This window comes from Nansenia antarctica (assembly GCF_963989245.1).
Source record: "Nansenia antarctica genome assembly, chromosome: 13".
Taxonomy (NCBI): domain Eukaryota; kingdom Metazoa; phylum Chordata; class Actinopteri; order Argentiniformes; family Microstomatidae; genus Nansenia; species Nansenia antarctica.
The window spans coordinates 14946566-14964746 of record NC_137683.1 but is presented as its reverse complement, the minus strand read 5'-3'; the positions used below and the strand labels follow the sequence as shown (position 1 = coordinate 14964746).

Here is an 18181-nt window from a genome sequence, read left to right as displayed (position 1 = left end):
GTTCTGCTCCACATGCTAGCCACTGTAGCAATACTCAAGAGGTCCTATCAGCCATGGTGCTAAGAGGGACTTAGCATTAGCAGTCATGCAGTAGTGTTTACTGTGTGAAAATTAGATTAGCTACTTGAGAGTAGCTGTCATAGAGCTGTTCTGTTCATTCTAGCCTGATGGTGTGTTTGGAAAGGATGCAGTGTTATGAGGTTTAAAAGCTGACCCCTGTCTCTACTACGCACGTGCACGTGCACATGCACACACACACACACACACACACACACACACACACACACACACACACACACACACACACACACACACACACAGGCCCGATTCCACTCTAACACACAGGCCTCATGGGCTTCTGCATGGGCCAAAGCCTGTTAGCTTCAATTTGGACCGTATACATCACTAATGAGTACTGTCACAGCTCTGGGATTACTCTGTTGAAAGAGAAGGCATATTGGTGTGGGTTAGTCTACTGACTTTTTGTCCATGGTTTTAGTGTTCAGTAGTTATTTCATCATATTGGTTTTAAGCATTTTCGATCCACTTTGCAGAACTGCAGTTTAACCCAGATGAGTCACCATGTTGTCTAACACGAGATAGGACAGCAGGGAAACCAAGACTGCATTCCCAGCATTACATGTCCGCCCCTTTTTTCTCTATAATTCACCCTGACAACTGGAGTGATTATTCTATGAATATGCACTGAAAACACAGCTCTGTCTGCGTGCGTGCGTGCGTGCATGCGTGCCTGGCTGCCTGCATGGCTGCCTGCATGCCTGCCTGCCTGCCTGCCTGCCTGCCTGCTTGCCAGCCTGCGTGCTTGCCTGCTTGTGTGTGTGTACCGTTACTCTGAAACAATGGAGGTGTCAGGGCAAATGATCTTCCCTCCTTGACGGAGTACTCAGGCAGCTTAGAGATGTACTCTGTTTTTTTCCGAGTTTCAGGTGAATGATGGTGTCTCTTCCTCTCTTCTCCCTCCCTTGTCTTTCCCTCCTTTCCCCCTACTTTTCACTCATGAGGTGCTCTAACAAGGTTGTTAGAAGAGGTTAAAACGTGTTTAATGAATAATTTACACACGAGCGCTCCTTATTTATTTAATATCGAGCCGAGAGGACGGGCAGCCTGCGTCCCCGACCGCCTAGCCTGTTAGCTAAACGAGGCGTCGCTCTGCCTAATGTTTGGGCAGAGCGGCAAGCATTTAGTGTAGCCTACGTCTGTTTGTGACGAGACAAAAGACGAGACAAGCCATGCATACTCTTCTAGTGTGTGAATCATGTTGAATCATTTGTCATTGTGCTAGTTACCATGTTACCCCCATTATGTCTACACAAAGGGCAGCCTTATAACCCTCCACCAATCAGGTCAATCCATGTGTGTCTCAAGCAAGAAAAAGCACATATATTAAAGGATAATGTCAGTGTTACCCATCTCAACTATGGAAGACAGCCCCTAATGACATCCTTGTATAGTCAGCTTGATTTACTCAGTTTGCTTGTGTTTGCTTGTTTGAAGGAAGGAAGAGGACCACACTGCCATCACCGCCCCCATAGAGGAGGAGCTTCATCAGAGGGAGGAGCCAAGGAGGAAATCATCGAATTGGTAATAGAACTTTGGTCAAATACAACAACTATGAAAAGAGGCACCCCAAACAGTGTCAGAATTAAAGAGGGAGCCAAGTAGTAAACAAAGTTTAAGTACTTTGTTACAAAGTAACAAAGTAAAGGGGGGAAAGCGACATAAGATCCCTCAAAAGCATCCACACGAACACCCCCATGTTAGGCTATCTTGTTTCATGGATTATAGCAATATGCCAACGTGGCTGCAGTTGCCAACCCATGCTGCGCACTGCGTTGTTTTTTCTCTCGTTCTTGTTTGAGAGAATTTCCCTTGTTGCAGGTGTATTCAGTGTTAATTGTATACAAATATACAATATATTCTCTCTATCTCCTATACACTGAACAAAAATATAAACGCAACACTTTCGTTTTTGCTCCAATTTGTCACAAGTTAAAATGAAAGACCTAAGACTTTTTGTATACACAAAACACCTATTTCTCTCAAATTGTGTTCACAAATGTGTTTAAATCACACAGCACAATGCCACAGATGTCGCAAGCTGGTGGACATTCCTGCCAATTGCATGCTCTGTGGCATTGTGCTGTGATAAAACTGCACATTTTAGAGTGGCCTTTTATTGTGCCTAAGGCACATCTGTGCAATCATCACGCTGTCTAATCAGCATCTGGATATGCCACACCTGTCAGGTGAATGGATTATCTCGGCAAAGGAGAAGTGCTCACTAACACAGATTGAAACAAATTTGGGAACACAATTTGAGAGAAATAGGCCTTTTGTGTACATAGTCTTTGATTTCAACTCGTGAAAAATGGGAGCAAAAACTAAATTGTTGCGTTTATATTTTCATTCAGTATATATACGTCATACATTAAGGATATTAATTGTACTATTGTTAGACTTCAGTTAATCACTGAAGCGCACACATGCATGCGTCATGCATCCTTTTATTAGTGCAACTTGAAGTTTATCCAAAAAGCTGTGATGCAGACCTTCATATGTATCATCGTGTAATTGGTGACCCCACCCCTGCAAGTCACTATGTAATTGGGACACTGCTCCCAAAAGCCTCCCTCTTACATTTACACATGCCTTTTCCCTCTCCCAGCTTCCCTTATCATTTCCTGTTTACAGAGCCTGAGCGGAGGAGAGCTAAACATGACCACATCTCCTCTATGTGATTCTCCCAAGAGAGTCAAATCCCACAGTTCACATTGACCTCATTATAAAAACAGCACGTCTACACATCCATCACTAGATCATTTCCCTCTACTCCATTTCTTTCGTTTTGATCAAAGCATCCATACTATAAGAGGCTCAATTAGAGGCTACAAGTTAACCTAACCTTTTGTAAAGGCAAGGATTTCCTACAATGGTACTTGTGAAGTTCAATGCTACTGTCCTTGACAATCTGAATCATAGATCATTAGGTGTATTTTTGACACTGTCACCCACTACACTGTGGTCTATTCAGTGTTTTGGGAGTAATTCAAAGGTTGGTTCCTGATAGACTCCTCTCTTGTCTTCCTCTCTGAGGAAAGGCTGCCCCCCGTCCCCTCTACACCCCACCAAACAGAGCACAAGTGGGAAAAAACCCCATTAAAGTAAGCAAGGGTTGAGTCTGGTTAATTTAACAGCATCAGTGAAGGTAACTTCGGCAATTACCACCAGGTTTCCCTTTGATCCAGCCAGACAATGTTTCCCAGGTTTTAATGTCCATCAAAGAAATGAGAGCAGCTGCTCAATTAGCGTAGTAACCTTTCTAACTCTGCTGAGAGACAAGTTTTCACCTTCCTCCTCTTCCTCAGGAATAAGCAGCGTGTTAATCATCAAACACACACACACACCACACACACACGCACACGCACATGCATGCACATGCACGTACGTACGTACACACACACACACACACACACACACACATACACACACATACACACACACACACACACACATAGGAACACATCTATTTGGTATGTTATGGTACATACAGTATGATGGAGTGTTAGTGTGTGTATGCATGCATTTAAATGCACGGAGGTCTTGTACCTGGAAATAGGGCCTCAAACACTGCAGCAATACCTGTTTTATACACCGGGTCTTTCCTCTCTTGTGGGCTAGTGTTCTTAGCCAAGACACAGAGCAAGCTACCTGAGATAGGCCACTCTATGTAAAGTGATGAAGAAAAAAAGTTGTCTTGCGATGACCTGCTTTTAGAATACCAACCTCACTTCATGGGAGGAGAACCTCTGGGATCTGCATATTCTTTGATCTCCATCAGGTCTCTGGGAGCAGTCATCATTAAAGTTGTGCTTTTTAGAGGTGGTTTCTCTCTGTGACTCCTCTAGCTGGTGCTAGTACTCAAGCCTTATGTTGTGACTTGCTCTGAGGCTGCTCTTCACTTCAAAGCTACCCTAGGTATGGTACCACTCCGAAGCCACTCCGTTCTTCACTCTGCTCCACTGATACAAGTATAATGTCCTTGGTCCGTCCGTCCGCCCCCCTCCGCCTCTCTGTTTATCTGCCTCAGCTCGTCACGTCCCTGAACCTGCTTTAATTTGCATCACAGTGTGCTGTTTGTTTATTTATTTATTTTCTATTTACTTATTTATTTACTTAAGAAAAGGGGGAGAGGGCCAGAGAGAGATTGAGAGTACAGGGATTCATAAATTCACACAGAAAAGAGATGAACACAGAGAGGGTAATACAGAGAGAGAGGGAAAGAAGGGAACATATTGAATGATAGACACACACACACACACACACAGAGCAAATTAGAGAGAGAGAGAGAGAGAGAGAGAGAGAGAGAGAGAGAGAGAGAGAGAGAGAGAGAGAGAGAGAGAGAGAGAGAGAGAGAGAGAGAGAGAGAGAGAGAGAGAGAGAGAGAGAGAGAGAGAGAGAGAGAGAGAGAGAGAGAGAGAGAGAGAGAGAGAGAGAGAGAGAGAGAGAGAGAGAGAGAGAGAGAGAGAGAGAGTGGGGGATATACTGATAGACAGGGAGGTAGGAGAAAGGGAGAGAGAGAGACTGAGAACTTCTCCACCTCTGTGCCCCCATGGTCTACCGTTTCATCTAACACGCTGTAGCGCCTAAAATTAGAAAGCTGCCAGATTCCTTCCTTCCAGGGCCCCATTAAAAGAGTTCTCCCATAGCGTTGTGTGATCATTAAGGTGAGACTGGAAAAGCAGGTGTTTTCAAAGTGTCCTGCTCAAGGTTGCTGTGACTTCACTTTCCCCCACTGGGGGTGCTTGATTATAATGTTTCCCCCCCCTCATTTAATGAAAAAAAATATCTGGTAATTTTCTTCTTTTTTTTGTTTTACATAATATACATATAGACAATCATACATCAATGCTGCAATTCTCCTATGGCATTTGATTGTTTACTAAATTATAATTTCCTTCACTCTCTGTGCTCCTTTGATAATGTTATTGTTATTGTTGCACTTTCTCACATTCTGCTGCTAACTATGTTTTTGGGGCTAACTTGTGCATTCTCAACATCTATTCATCTTAGACTTATAGTTCATTATATTTTGGATACAGAATCCTTGGGCTGCCAAGTTGTACAGATCTGGCAGGTTAAAATGTCCTGATGATGGAAAGTGTAGCAGCTATCTATTCAATCTATGGGATTTATTTATTTATGTGGACCATATCAAATCTATTATAATTGAGTAGGCTGTCTTGAAAAATGCCTTTTGGAGGTGTGATGTATAAAAAATATATGGAAATGTAGGTAGCCACAGCATTCTATTATTCATATTTTTCCTGTTATGTTCATTGGCAAGTTTCTCAATTTCTGAAGTTCACTGTTCATGTTATATAATAATGGCTGTAGATTATCCTTATAGTTGTAACTTATTGCTTACATCTTACATAAGTGTTTTGAAGCCTTTTGACGCCCATTTAAATACCAGAGTTTCTGGAATGGTTTGTCATTCACATTTATTGTGTTTTGATATATTTTATAACCTGATACTTTAGCAAAATGTATAATAGTTTCCAAAATACGTTTAGTTTATATTCCTGTTTAATATGTATTGCTGTGATTGTCTTTCTCCTGTCTAATAAATTCAGCAAAAGGTTCTATAACAATAGTGAATAAAAGTGGTGAGAGTGGACAACCTTTTTTGGTCCCTCTCTCCAATGAGAATGGGTCTGACAGTATGCCATTTGTGGCACTTAATACATTATTTGAATCAACTGTTATTTCTAGGTTTGGATATGTCTATTTTTTAAAGAAACCTTTTTGGTTGTAATGAATAATGCTTGGGAGCACGCACCTATGACTTAAGAAACAATTTTGTCACAGTTATTATTTAATCTGCTGGCGTATCTCCTGTTCTTCCTGGTTTAAGGATGACTGAGATGTTGGTTTGATACATTGTATTCAGAAGTATTTGATGATTGGTTGGCAGAAAAGAGGTGATATTTGATTTCAATAATTGCTCTAATATTCAACAGGGAATCAGTCTCGTCCTGGCACTTCACTATTAGGGACGCTCTTAATAGTTTAGTTTATTTAATCCTGATTGTCTTTGTTTCAATTTGACAGAAAGTTCTCAATTAATGTTCTCCCGCTTCAAGTTCAGTTTTCTAGAGGTTTTCATGAACTTTGAATTTATTCATATATACTGTATATATATATATATATATATATATATATATATATATATATATATATATATATATATATATATATATATATATATATATATATATATACCTGTGTATAAACACTTATACATACTTAGTATACTAAAATAGTGTATATTTATTTCAGATACTGTAGTGGAAGATATCCTCATTTCCAGTGAAGTAGTCGCCATCTTGTTGTGACGTTTTTGTTTATCCCACCTCTTCGTCACTTTGATTGGTCCAAAGTCATGAATGTAACCAATGTCTGTCATCATTAGTACAACCCAATATACAAATCAGTCTGCCTTGAAACCCCTCTGCAGTGTTGTCTGCGGTTGCCACGCATGTCAGTAGGACTTGGTAATATTCTTAATTTCTAAATTCTAACCCTAAAAAAACATGTTACGGTTTCCAGATAATTCAATTTATTTGTTATTAGCCTTTTTCAGTCATAATTAATCATAATCTTAATTGGCTCTTTGGAGGATATCTTGCTCCTCATCTTTCATTGATTGTGTGCATTTTATATTATATTATGGAAATCCTCATTGGGTACACCTATGTAGGAGACTATAATCTACAGTAAATACAGATTCTTAAAATAACATGCATTAACATTTAAATTGGCCTTAGGCTATCTTCCAATAGTCACTCAGATAGTCATGGGGGATTTCAGTACCCCCAAAGTGGACCTACCAACATTGTTCAAAACAAATCTCTGTCAGACAAGCTATTCACTGTATGAACAAACGTTGAATAACCTGGATCACACCTTTATTCAACAGTGGACTTGCTGGTTTTCTCGACTGGGTTTTTATGCAGGCATCTTCCAGCTCTTTTTTGTATTACCTTCGTCTTGTTTTGTCGAGATATCTTAGACGAAACGGATATCTCTTTCGCATCTCTCTAGATGAGATTGGGTCTTGAGGATTTGTTCTTTTGTTTAATATAATAGTTCCCCAGTTTGAATATCATCCGTTGATATTTGTCTTTTGGGTCCCTTATTCACATTTAGCATGTCCTCATTTTCGTGATTACTGCAGTTTGTCTGTCTGGTAGATTTTTGATGCACAGGTTTTTCTGGTTTGATCTTTTTTCTTTTTTTTATACTTTGTTTATTGCACTCTTCAAGGGAATACAATTGCAAACAGAGCATCCATAAAAAAAGTAAAAAGGTACATATACCCTCCACAGAAAATACTTTTTACAAATTACAGTAGACATAGTAGTAAACACCAAAACAGCTTACAAAGACTGACAAAACTAAAATAACACAACCATAAACAGACATAAACAAACTAACAAAAGTCAATCAGTCAGCTAATAGTGAACAGTGTCAGCAATGGACACTAATAATCAGTACAGCAGCATATCATCAACACCACAACAAACACAATATTGATACCCCTCCAAACCGCAAGAGTTGCCTCAATCAGGAATGAGTGGGAAATGTGTCCTCTGTATGAATTGGAAGAAGGGACCCCATCATTTCCCACATTTATTTGAGGAGCCACTTAATGAAAGTCAGATTTGTTTTCCAATCTAAGAAAATAAAGGATGTCTTATAATTTTAATTTAATTTAATAATTTTGCCATTTAGCAGACACTTTTGTCCAAAGCGACTTACAATTACGAATTACAGGGACATTCCCCCTGGAGTAACTGAGGGCTAAGTGCCTTACCCAAGGGCACACTAGTAGTGGTGTGGCTTCAGGCGGGATTTGAACTCACAACCTTCCGATCCCAAGTCCAACTCACTATCCACTAGACCACCACTACCCCTTATCCACTGGGTATGAGAGGGAGATACAGTAAATGTCCAATTGGTCAAGATTATTCTTCTAGCCAGTAGGGTGACAAAAGACATCTTTCTTGGAAGTAGGGAGGGAAGGCACTGATGGGGAGACCCCAAACAGCACTGAGAGCATTTGGTTCTACTTTTTCCCATATTATCTGAAAGGGTATTAAAGATGGATTAAAGATGAATTATGGATGGATGAGCTAAGCCAGAACATGGCGTGAACTAGCCTATTTTCTAGTTCATCTATCTCGTCTGTATGTACGCTCTGCTTGTTGGTGCTCTTCAGCAGTTTTTGGCAAGTTTACTTTCTTTGTGCTGTTCTGACTCTTTCATGTCCTTTGACTAAATTTGTTTGTTGCGAGTCGCAAATGCCATTTTTTTGTCTCTCGCGAATGTTGTGGCTGTTTTTTAAAAATATTTTGTTAAGTTTGTTTTCAGTTCTAGAATTGTTCACAAAAGTTTCATCAGATCCAACAAACCTATTCCTTTAATTAATAACCCCAAACCAGTTCCTTTAATTCTATGAAGATCACATAATGTGAATAAATAAATTCATGTTTCATTCACTGCTGGTGGATGGTGCTTTCCCTAGATGTAACAGATTTGCATCTGCCTGGCTACTGCTAGCTAGCTAGTTATCTAGTTTGTTTGCTCACAGTCTATGCACTGTTGTTAGAAAGTTGTTAGAAAAAGAAGGCAAACAAATAGAGATAAATTAACTCAGGTCAATACGTTTTAGTATAATAGATAAAAAATAAATAAAAAAAAGTCTGAAACAGGTTTGAATATCATATTTCACAATGTCCAAAACGAAGTTGTGTCATTTAACCTATTTCCATGGTAACTAGAGAACTCTTTTGGCTTACCTCTGTACCTCGTGGTACCATGGTGATACCTCAAAACTATGTAAAACACTTACATATTTTCCGTAGCTAAGAGATTAATTTGAGGAGCTTTATGCAACACCCTTAAACAATTTCCTTACGTAAGGGAAAATCATCTCTTAAATTAAACCCTTTAGTAAAAAACTGAAGATGTTATATTCAATTGGTGACTGCTTAAAGCTCTTGTCCTTTCCACATATTTCTACTGTTGTAGGCTCATACTAACACTCCACTACTCCCTTTATACTCCTCTTTCTTTACCCCTCCCAGCACTCCCCATCTCTTCTTTCTCTCTCTTTAGTAATATTTGACCTATTCTCAGACTCTGAGTCCAGATTTCAGAGTGAAGGGAAAGGTCAGATAAATGTTTAGTGTGGAACACTGAGAGATGACGAACACTCTCTCCCCCTCTCTCTGACCTGGAGGTGACAAGTCACATCACCTGAGCCTGGCAGACGTGTTCTCCTTGGTGACTGAAGCTGTGACAGTGTCATGGAAATGACACACAACTTAGTCATCAGTACATCAGGTCAAAGGTTACTGTAGGTCTCTGTAGAGGAAATGAGTGCCTTTCTTTGTGGGTCCGTCTGCCAGAAAAGGGAATTGTGGAAGTCATAATTGGCCTTAGGCGTGGGCTGCTACACATCTGAATCCACGATGCTTTGATAACGTTTGCACCTCCCGGCTACATGATTCGGCCGAGAACTGATTCCACAAACTTTTGAAAACTCTGCAAGAGAGTATTCACATTCCTTGGATTCCGCCGCCGTGTGGTCGGCGATAAGGGAGCATGTTGATAACGATGACGCAGACACCCACGTTAGCGCGACCCTTTTCCGGGAAAACCGGATGAAAGCAAACAAAGGACTTCAGCCTTCTTTGACTACCAGAGGTTTATTCAACATGAACATGGAAGTACAGGCGTTTGTGAACTTATTGCTTACCTTAGCTGCAGTGCAGTTAAATTCTACATCGCATAGTGTTGTATTGACATGCTTCCAGGTCACACTGGCACACGCTGAATCATTTCCTGGTCTACCGGCACGGACATGCCCAGTGTACTTGAATGATCCTGTGATACACAATTCTGTGTGGCTGCTGGAGAATCTTTGCGCAACGGTGTGTAAACGCTCGTGTGGCCAGAGATCAGATCGGCTCAGAAATCATGTATCGATGTCTGATATTCTGTCTATGAATAGGAGATGGTTACATTTCTACAGTCACATCCCTCAGCTGTTTAAAATAAAAAAAGTGTCTGGGTGACCGTTTTGTCATTGTTTGAATCCCAGTTTGCCCCTTTAAAAAGGGAGCTGCATATGTCATTGACACCTGGAATCTTTGTTCTTGGTATTCTAAACATAGCGGGTTTTTCCTCTTTTGCAATGGGAGGTATTTATTGATCCATCTACATCCCCATTCATGGCCAAGCGGCTGGATCGTAATTGGAATGGATTTCTTTCCTCACATTGATTTGCTCAGGTGACAGCTAATGACGTACGGTGCGTGGTCTTGAATACCTTGCTTGTATGGTGTACCTTTCTCCATTGCTACACCTCTCTGTGTCGCCCTGTTAAGGATACAGCTGTAGTAGAATCATCTCCTTCCCCCTCTGCAGTCACCTCTTTGGCCCTCTCCTCCCCGCTCTGAGATAAAGCAAGGAGTTCTGCAAACACTGATTTCATTTTCCCCCTGACCGCCCGTGCTCCTGAGAGAGACAGCAGAGCTTGTGCTGCTCTGACACACACACACACACACACACACACACACACACACACACACACACACACAACCCTCACCCCTCACCCCCTTCCAGGACAAATCCCTACCCTCCAAAAAGAGAAATGAGTGCTTAGCATGCATGCAGGAAAAAGCAATCGAGCACAGATAACACACTCGTGAAAAAACCCGGAAATTATCTGATTCCTTTTCTGCTTGGCTGGTGCACCAAACGCTCCTCTGTGTTCTGATAATGAAATTACATTCCCATCCTTTTCTTACAGTAATGCACGGATAAATTGTGGACACAGGGGAATATGTGCATCTGTCTGGCGTAGTGTTTAGATTATACCCAACACACAGCTCTTATTCTGTACCACACACCCTCATCCCAGATAGTGTGGGGGAGCGTGGAGAGGATGGGGCCGTGGAGAGGATGGGGGTGGCTGGGGAACATGTCCGTTGGACCTGGCTACACAGGCCGGCCCCGACCCCCTGTGTTGCGCCCCTTATCTACCAGAGATCCTGCGCTTTCATCTCTGCTACAACCTGGGGGAGGTTGGCCTCTGCTGAGCCTTATGCTTGCCACCCCCCCCTCACACACACACCCCTTGGCCCCCCATTTCAACCCCCCTCTACCTCCAGCCTCTATCTTTGAGCCCCAGATGAGCACTACTCTCACCTACAGGCAAGATAACAGGCCTCTCACCGCTGGGCTTTGTGTGGCCACTCTCTCTGTCCTCCTGCTGTTTGAAGGTTGTCTTTGTTCTAGCTCTACGTGAAGCGCATGCTTTTCTTGATGGAATTTTTAACTACAGGAAAAAGGAGCCTCCTCCGCGTTCACTCCTCTGCAACAAGCGATATCTGGTGAGGACCAGTCTTGACAGGACACGGACAGGACATCTGTCTTGGGATAAAGCCACGAGAAGTCTGCTGGGAAGCCTGGAATCCACACAGTGAAATCTCAAGCACTAAGCCTGGGCCTAAAATAGTGGAGTGGAATGAGTGTGTGTGACTACAAGAACACGACATAATGCATGTTTTGACAAATTAAATGTCAAAACATTGTCATTTGCAAAGTCATAAAGCTCCACATGAATACCTCATGGGCGGATGAGGCCAGTGGATGTTTGGCTGCACAGTTCAAACTGACCCATTGACCGTTTGGGCCATCCGGCCTCCTCAGCGCATTCCTTTCCACGTGGATGCATGGGCTGTTCCATCGGTGCCCCCGGACTCTACCACAACCCCCTGGTGTTAACGTAAACACCAGCCCTCACCTTTCACCTTCGGCCTTACCTGCTAATCTATCTGCAGTTGGGTCGGCCCGTGGTTCCTCTGGTCTCTGTCTGATGTCTCTTCGCTGCAGCTAGAACTAGGACTATGTCCTCAACCCAGCCGTGATCTCTAACCTCTGGGAGATTAGAGCGGCTGGCATTTTAAAGCCAGTCCCAGATTGAGTGGCTGTGACCTCACTTTAACTTTCTTTGAGGTAAGTCCTTGGGTGTCTGTCTCTCCTTAACACAGGCTCAGTAGTATACAGATTCAAGAGGAGGAAGCTCATTAGCCACATACATTTGAATAGTACCTATCTATAATGAGAGACATCCTCTTTATTGTTTTATTATTTATTTGGAAACGGGCAGAACAGAGCCCACATGACGCTGACCTTCCCCGTATTAACATTTTATCCCCTCCTTGTCTGTGAGCTCAGCCAATGAAAAGGCTTTGTTTTACAATAACAACCTAGCTGATATGAATCCAGGTTGGGGAGCACAAAGCTGTGGGGTGGGATTACTGTCGGTAAAGCCCCCTCACCCCTTCACTCCCCTCCCCTCCTGTTCCCTCTCCCTCGCTCCAGTTAACCCCACCAGCGCGCCTCTGGGCCGACCCCATGTCTTGTCTCTGCTCCCTGCTGTACTTATATCATTATCATCCGGCGCAGGTGTGCAGGAGGGGGCCCTAACACACCTCCCCCTCGGCCCGGCCAGCATGCACAGGAAGACGGGAACGTTGTTTATATAGATAGAGAGGCTCGGTTCTCTCTCTGTTGCGGTGCTAGCGTGTTGAGAAGGATGATTGACGTCGGAGCCTCGACAGTCAGGCCCCCTTCCCCCTCCCCTCCAGAGCTGGTCGAGATGACATGTGGCAAAAGGGGGGGGAGGGAGAGATGTTAACATCCTCATTATGCGGATAGGGACGCACACAGAGAAGAGAATCCCAAAACAAGGGAGAGAGGGAAACAAAAGGAGGGTCGGTTTGGGGGTGGGGGGGGTGTTGTCTTCATTAACACCACACCAGTCCTGTCCCGTCAGCATACTTCCTGTAGCAGTGCTGAAGTAATCTATGTGTGTTTTACAAGAGCAGCATGAAGACCTCTGGCGTGAAAGGCTAAACTGAGCTGCACCTCTTCTGTTGTATGAAGACACCAGCTGCAGAAGTGCTACGATCAATTCTGATCAGCGCAGAACATTGGACGTTCATTTTTCTCACTCTTCCTCCATTCCGTCCCATCATCCTGATCTTATTGTTCTCACTCACTCTCACGACCCCCACTCCTCCCAGGAGGAGTCATCACTCTGACTTAAGCAGACAGCCCCACACACTGGCGGAACACGGCTTGTGGTTGCTCGGCTGCGTAGCTTTCATATTTCCATGAGGAGTGGAAGAAAGGTGTGAGGCCCTTCTCCTTTCACAGGGTTGGGCTGGACTTAACAGACATCTTTGGTCTGTGCCAAGCTGAGGGAGGGGCAAAGAGGAGGGGGGGGGGCATATACCCTTTATACGCTCCCTTTCCCCCCACTACCTTCAACTTCCCCCCACTACCTTCACTCTTGCTGATGGGAAGAACCACCAGAGTTGCTTGTTCGTGCCAGAATCCCCCTCCCCTCCACCATCCATACTCTTTTCTAATCCTGTGAGTATCGTAGGTATCCCACAGTTCTATTCTGCTGAAAACCCAGCCAAATTCACAGTTGAATTGGAATCAACTATCCAAACAGAGGGGGCATATTTCCAGTTTTATGGAGTTAAGATGCTGTGTGGATACTGTATAAATAATCGGTCTCACAGAAATACTTCCAGGTGTTTAGCAATGTGCCTTTTTTTTGTTTCTTTTTTCCCCCTCTTTGAAATGTAATGCCTCTTGCCTAAGTCCTTTGAAAATGGATAGGTTGGTTGGTTTTTACGTGGGAGAAATCATACAGTCAAATGTTTGCCCTTTTTTGTCACATCCAGAACCTATTTTTTTTAATGCCTGTAGTTTTACCGCTTGGTATCACGCACACAACTTGGAAATGTGCCGATGCAAAGACTGGTATTGAAAGTGAGATCAAAATGTGAAATCCAACTCCTGCCAAAATCATCTGTTTACAATCAGCATTTTTGAAGCATTCCACTGTAATCCCTCTCTCAAACAGGTATGTAGATATTTGTGAAGTGTGTTCTGGGCTTTTCTTTCTGAGTTGAAATGAAAAACATAAAACATACAGGTATAAAAGGACTACAGTAGGGTCTACGCCTTTAATTAATTAAATTATTTATTAAATTATTTATTAATTTAATTAATTAATACCATGCGTATTCAGCATTTTACAATGACTAGCCTTTGGACATCTTGACATTCTAGATTACAAGCTAGGTCTACTTAAAAAAAAATAAAAAAATACTGTTGCACTGTGAAATATCATTTGTCGATTTGGGCATTACAGGGAGAATAGGGCTTTGTAAGGCTGCTTTCGCCCTACGGCCAGGCTTTGCTGATGGTCAGAAGGGATGAGTGCAGAGGTAACCCTCTTCATCTGGTAAACCTCCTGCCCTTGGGCGGCTTTCACGCTCCACCGACTGATCCTTCCAGGAAGTGAGGGGGTACGAGAAGCACCCCGCCGAGCCCATGCATGAACCACGGCCGCACGCTGAGCACAAATCAAAGGGGGCACTCTGTCTGTGCCTGGGGGTTGTGTGTGTGTGTGTGTGTGTGTGTGTGTGTTTGTGTGTGTGTGTGTCTGTGTAAGATGGGGCATGGGTAATAGGGCTTCTTGTCACAGACTCTGACATGTACATGTTAGTGACAGTGTCTTGTCTACCTATCTCTGTTTCTCTCATCTCCGACTGGGACTGCTTTGTAACGACACCATTAAAGTCAGCCCTCCCACTGGGACGTGCTACTTCACTAACCGTAATCACTGTGCTCTGTAGCCTAATAATACGCCAGGAAGTTGGAATATTAGTCTTTGACTGTATTGTTGTTGTTGTTTTTCTGTTCGATTGACAGAAGGATCTAGACCTCCATGCCAGATGAAGAGCCTCCAGTTCAGAAGCATCGCCCCCAAGGCCGCCCCAGTGGTGGTGCCGTCCCCGGCCGTCCTGTCCTGCCAGCCTCCCGCCTCCCTCCCTGAAGCCTCCACGGCCGTCAGCCCCAAGTCCATCATCGTCCCTGCCCAGAATTATGCCCTGATGCAGGTGGCAGGGCAGGAGGGGACCTTCTCCCTGGTGGCACTGCCCCCCTCTGTGTCCCCTCAGAGGCCACAACAACAACAACAACAACAACAACAACAACAACAACAGCAACAGCCGGTCCAAAAGAACCTGAAGCTGCCCATTCCCAGATACCAGCCAATGAGAAGCAAGGGCACCCCGGAGAAGGTCAAATCTGCGGCGCCTACCGCCAGGGTGAAGACCCCCACCAAGGTTGCCGTGACGACCCGGGCGCGGTCCGCGGCAGTGATAGCGAAGAAAAAGTCACCGGAGTCCAAGGAGAGCCTGGTCAAAGCAGAGCCGTCAGAGCAGGTCATACTGATCGACTCGACCTCCTCTGAAGTCTCCGTTACGGCTCTGCTCCCAGACAACGCTGTGCTGTACTCAGGCTCCCAGGTGGAGAGGGCCATGGACACCCCCGAACGCCCGTCCGCCGGCATCCTACAGAACCTCCACTACCTATCTGGTGCTGTTAAAGGCTCCCCGGTAAAAGCCCAGGATGAAGGCAGTCAGATAAGGCCGTGCCAAGCCAAGACTTCTGGCCAGCCACAGCCAGCCAGTAGCATCACCGTCCTCTCCCCAGCCATTTTCAGCAAAGCGGTCCAGATCATCCCCTCCCCACCAAGGGGCAAGCTGCCCATCCTGCCCTACTCCAAGATGAAAAGCACCCTCATCCCGGCAGCCAAACTCAACGCCATGTCCCCTGAGAAAAGGTTCCCAAGCCAGCCTGGCCTCACCAACTCCTCAGATCCCACATCCAACACCCCAGAGACCGCCGAGGCCCTGTGTCAGAACCAGATGCCAAACTGTGTGCTCCAGAGCCAGCCCCTGGCAAAGACGAGCACCCTTCCCGCGTTTGGTGCACTGCAGAAACCGCCAGGCAAGAAGAGAGGGAGGAAGAGAAAGACAATGGAGGATATTCTGGCCTTTGAGGCACGAAAGAAGAGGTCTTTGTCTTTCTTTCGGAGGAGGGTCCCGGAGAAGTCTCCGACGATCGCCCCGGGGTCGAAGCAGAAGGAGGTGGACATCTCCAAGAAGTACCGCAGCATCCGACCCAAGCCCATGCTGGTGATGGAAACAGTGCCCCAGCTGGTGGGCCTGCCCTCCCTCACCTCCGACTGCCTGGAGCAGGAGCTGGTAGTGGGGCACCAGCTCTCCACCAAGGTCCTGGACTGTCCACAGCCAGCCCCCTTACACCTGCGAGGGGGCTCCCAGCGGGTTTACCTGGGCAGTCGCCCTCTTCACCGTTGCCCCACCTGCAGCCGCTGCTTCCAGTTCAAGCACCACCTCCAGAGCCACATGAACAGCCACACCAACAGCCGGCCCTACGTCTGCCCCGTGTGCCGCAAGGCCTACGCCCACTCCGGCAGCCTGAGCACCCACATGAAGCTGCACCACTCGGAGGGTCGGCCGCGCCGGACGCTGCGCTGCGAGTTCTGCGAGAAGGCCTTCGGTTACGTGGGCGTGTACTTCAGCCACCTGAGGGAGGTCCACAAGGTGGTCCTCACCGTGGAGCCGTCGATCAGCCAGCACGAGGACGACGTGCCTGTGGAGGGGTGAGTTCCTAACGACCTCAACACAATTAAACGGAGTTCTCCTATAGAGGTCTTTCTGTCATTGCTTCTTTCTCCGTTTTATGTTTTTGTCGTTTTTGTTTTTTATCCAGGGAGATGTCCCCGGATTCGTCGGACGAGCAGGGCCAGGAGGAGCGGGAGGACCCCGTGGAGCTGCAGATCAAGTGCGGCCGCTGCCAGGCCATCACGCCCACGTTCGCCGACATGAAGCTGCACCTGCTCTACGTCCACGGGGAGGAGGTCCAGGTGCGGCCCCGCGAGGGGGCCCTGACAGGGGGGCGCGAGGCCGAGGACGAGCTGGTCAAACACGCCGCCCATTACTGGCGACAGCTCAACGAGAAGAGGAACCTGGTCAAGTGCGGCAGCTGTGACGAGGAATTCTTCTCCTTCTCCAAGCTCAAGAGGCACATCCTCTCCCACCACCACGGGGAACCAGAGGACGGAGAGGACGAAGAGCCCGCCGGGCGCGCCTCCCGGAAGGGCGGCTGGGTGCTTTGGGCCGGCTCGTCTTTGAACTGTGTCCTATGTAGGCAGGTTTTTGACAGTAAAGAGGAGGTGATGGAGCACTGGAGGGTCCACCACCACTGTGAGCAGCCTGCCTTGCTCTGGGACGCTCTGAGCTCCTATTCTGGACACGGAGAGACAGAGACCGACACACCCGATCAGAGCCCTCATTAGCCAGCCGGTCTCTGTGCCCATCCTGCACTGTGGTTCCTCAAACACACTCAGTTAGAACAGAGGTCAGTTATAGCACAGGATAGAGATTCCACTCGGTAGATTTGTAATTTGTTCTTTTGTGTCCTTTTTTGATTGCACTGTTTTGTTTTTGATTGTTGTGTTTTAATATTCTGTTTGATTAGAAAGGATTGATATTTTTTTGGTATATCATATTTAAGTTTCTGTGTTTTAGAGGTAAGTCATGCAGTGTTTCCTCCAGGAATTTTTACATTAGTGGCGGAGAGCCCGGAGATTTTTTTTCCGCGTGCACGCGCATGAAACGCGCACGCGCGCTCAAAACAACGACCTAATTTCAACCAAAACTAGAGGGAGGATGGCAAAAAAAAAAATATGAATATACAGAATATAAACTTGTGATACCGGTTTCCATCCATCAGCTCTGAAGGTTTACGTTACTCACGGATCCAATGTCCTTCCAAACGAGCAGTCTGGCTCCGTCGTTTAATTTTTCGAAGTTATTTAACGTAATATCTTATTTGTGCACCTAGCTAGCTAGATCAGCTTTTTGTATCTTTTAGATGGTTCACATTTAGACCAATCAGGAGTAGCCCTTGTGTCACGTCGTCAACTGAACTGTTTAATGTCATTAATCTGATTTTGGATCAGCGGTTAGAGAGAGATGGGCGTGGATTTAGGTGCACTTTTAGTCAACATCCATTATAGCGCTGATCTAGGATCAGATATATTTTAATCAGCTAAAATGTTCAGAGGTGGATTTTTTTTTTTTTTTTTTTTGTGGACTGAATCAATTAGTGGCGGAGGAAATTCATTCGTGGC

General features: G+C 45.1%; 1 protein-coding gene across 1 annotated transcript; it reads left to right on the top strand.

Moving 5' to 3' along the window:
* Positions 1–1517: 1517 nt before the first annotated feature.
* znf438 (zinc finger protein 438) lies at positions 1518–17756 on the top strand. Its single transcript, XM_080544357.1, has 3 exons — positions 1518–1602; positions 14890–16648; positions 16759–17756. The coding sequence occupies exons 2-3, from the start codon at positions 14913–14915 to the stop codon at positions 17342–17344; spliced, it is 2322 nt and encodes a 773-aa protein (XP_080400483.1). The 5' UTR covers positions 1518–1602; positions 14890–14912; the 3' UTR covers positions 17345–17756.
* The last annotated feature ends 425 nt before the right edge of the window (positions 17757–18181 follow it).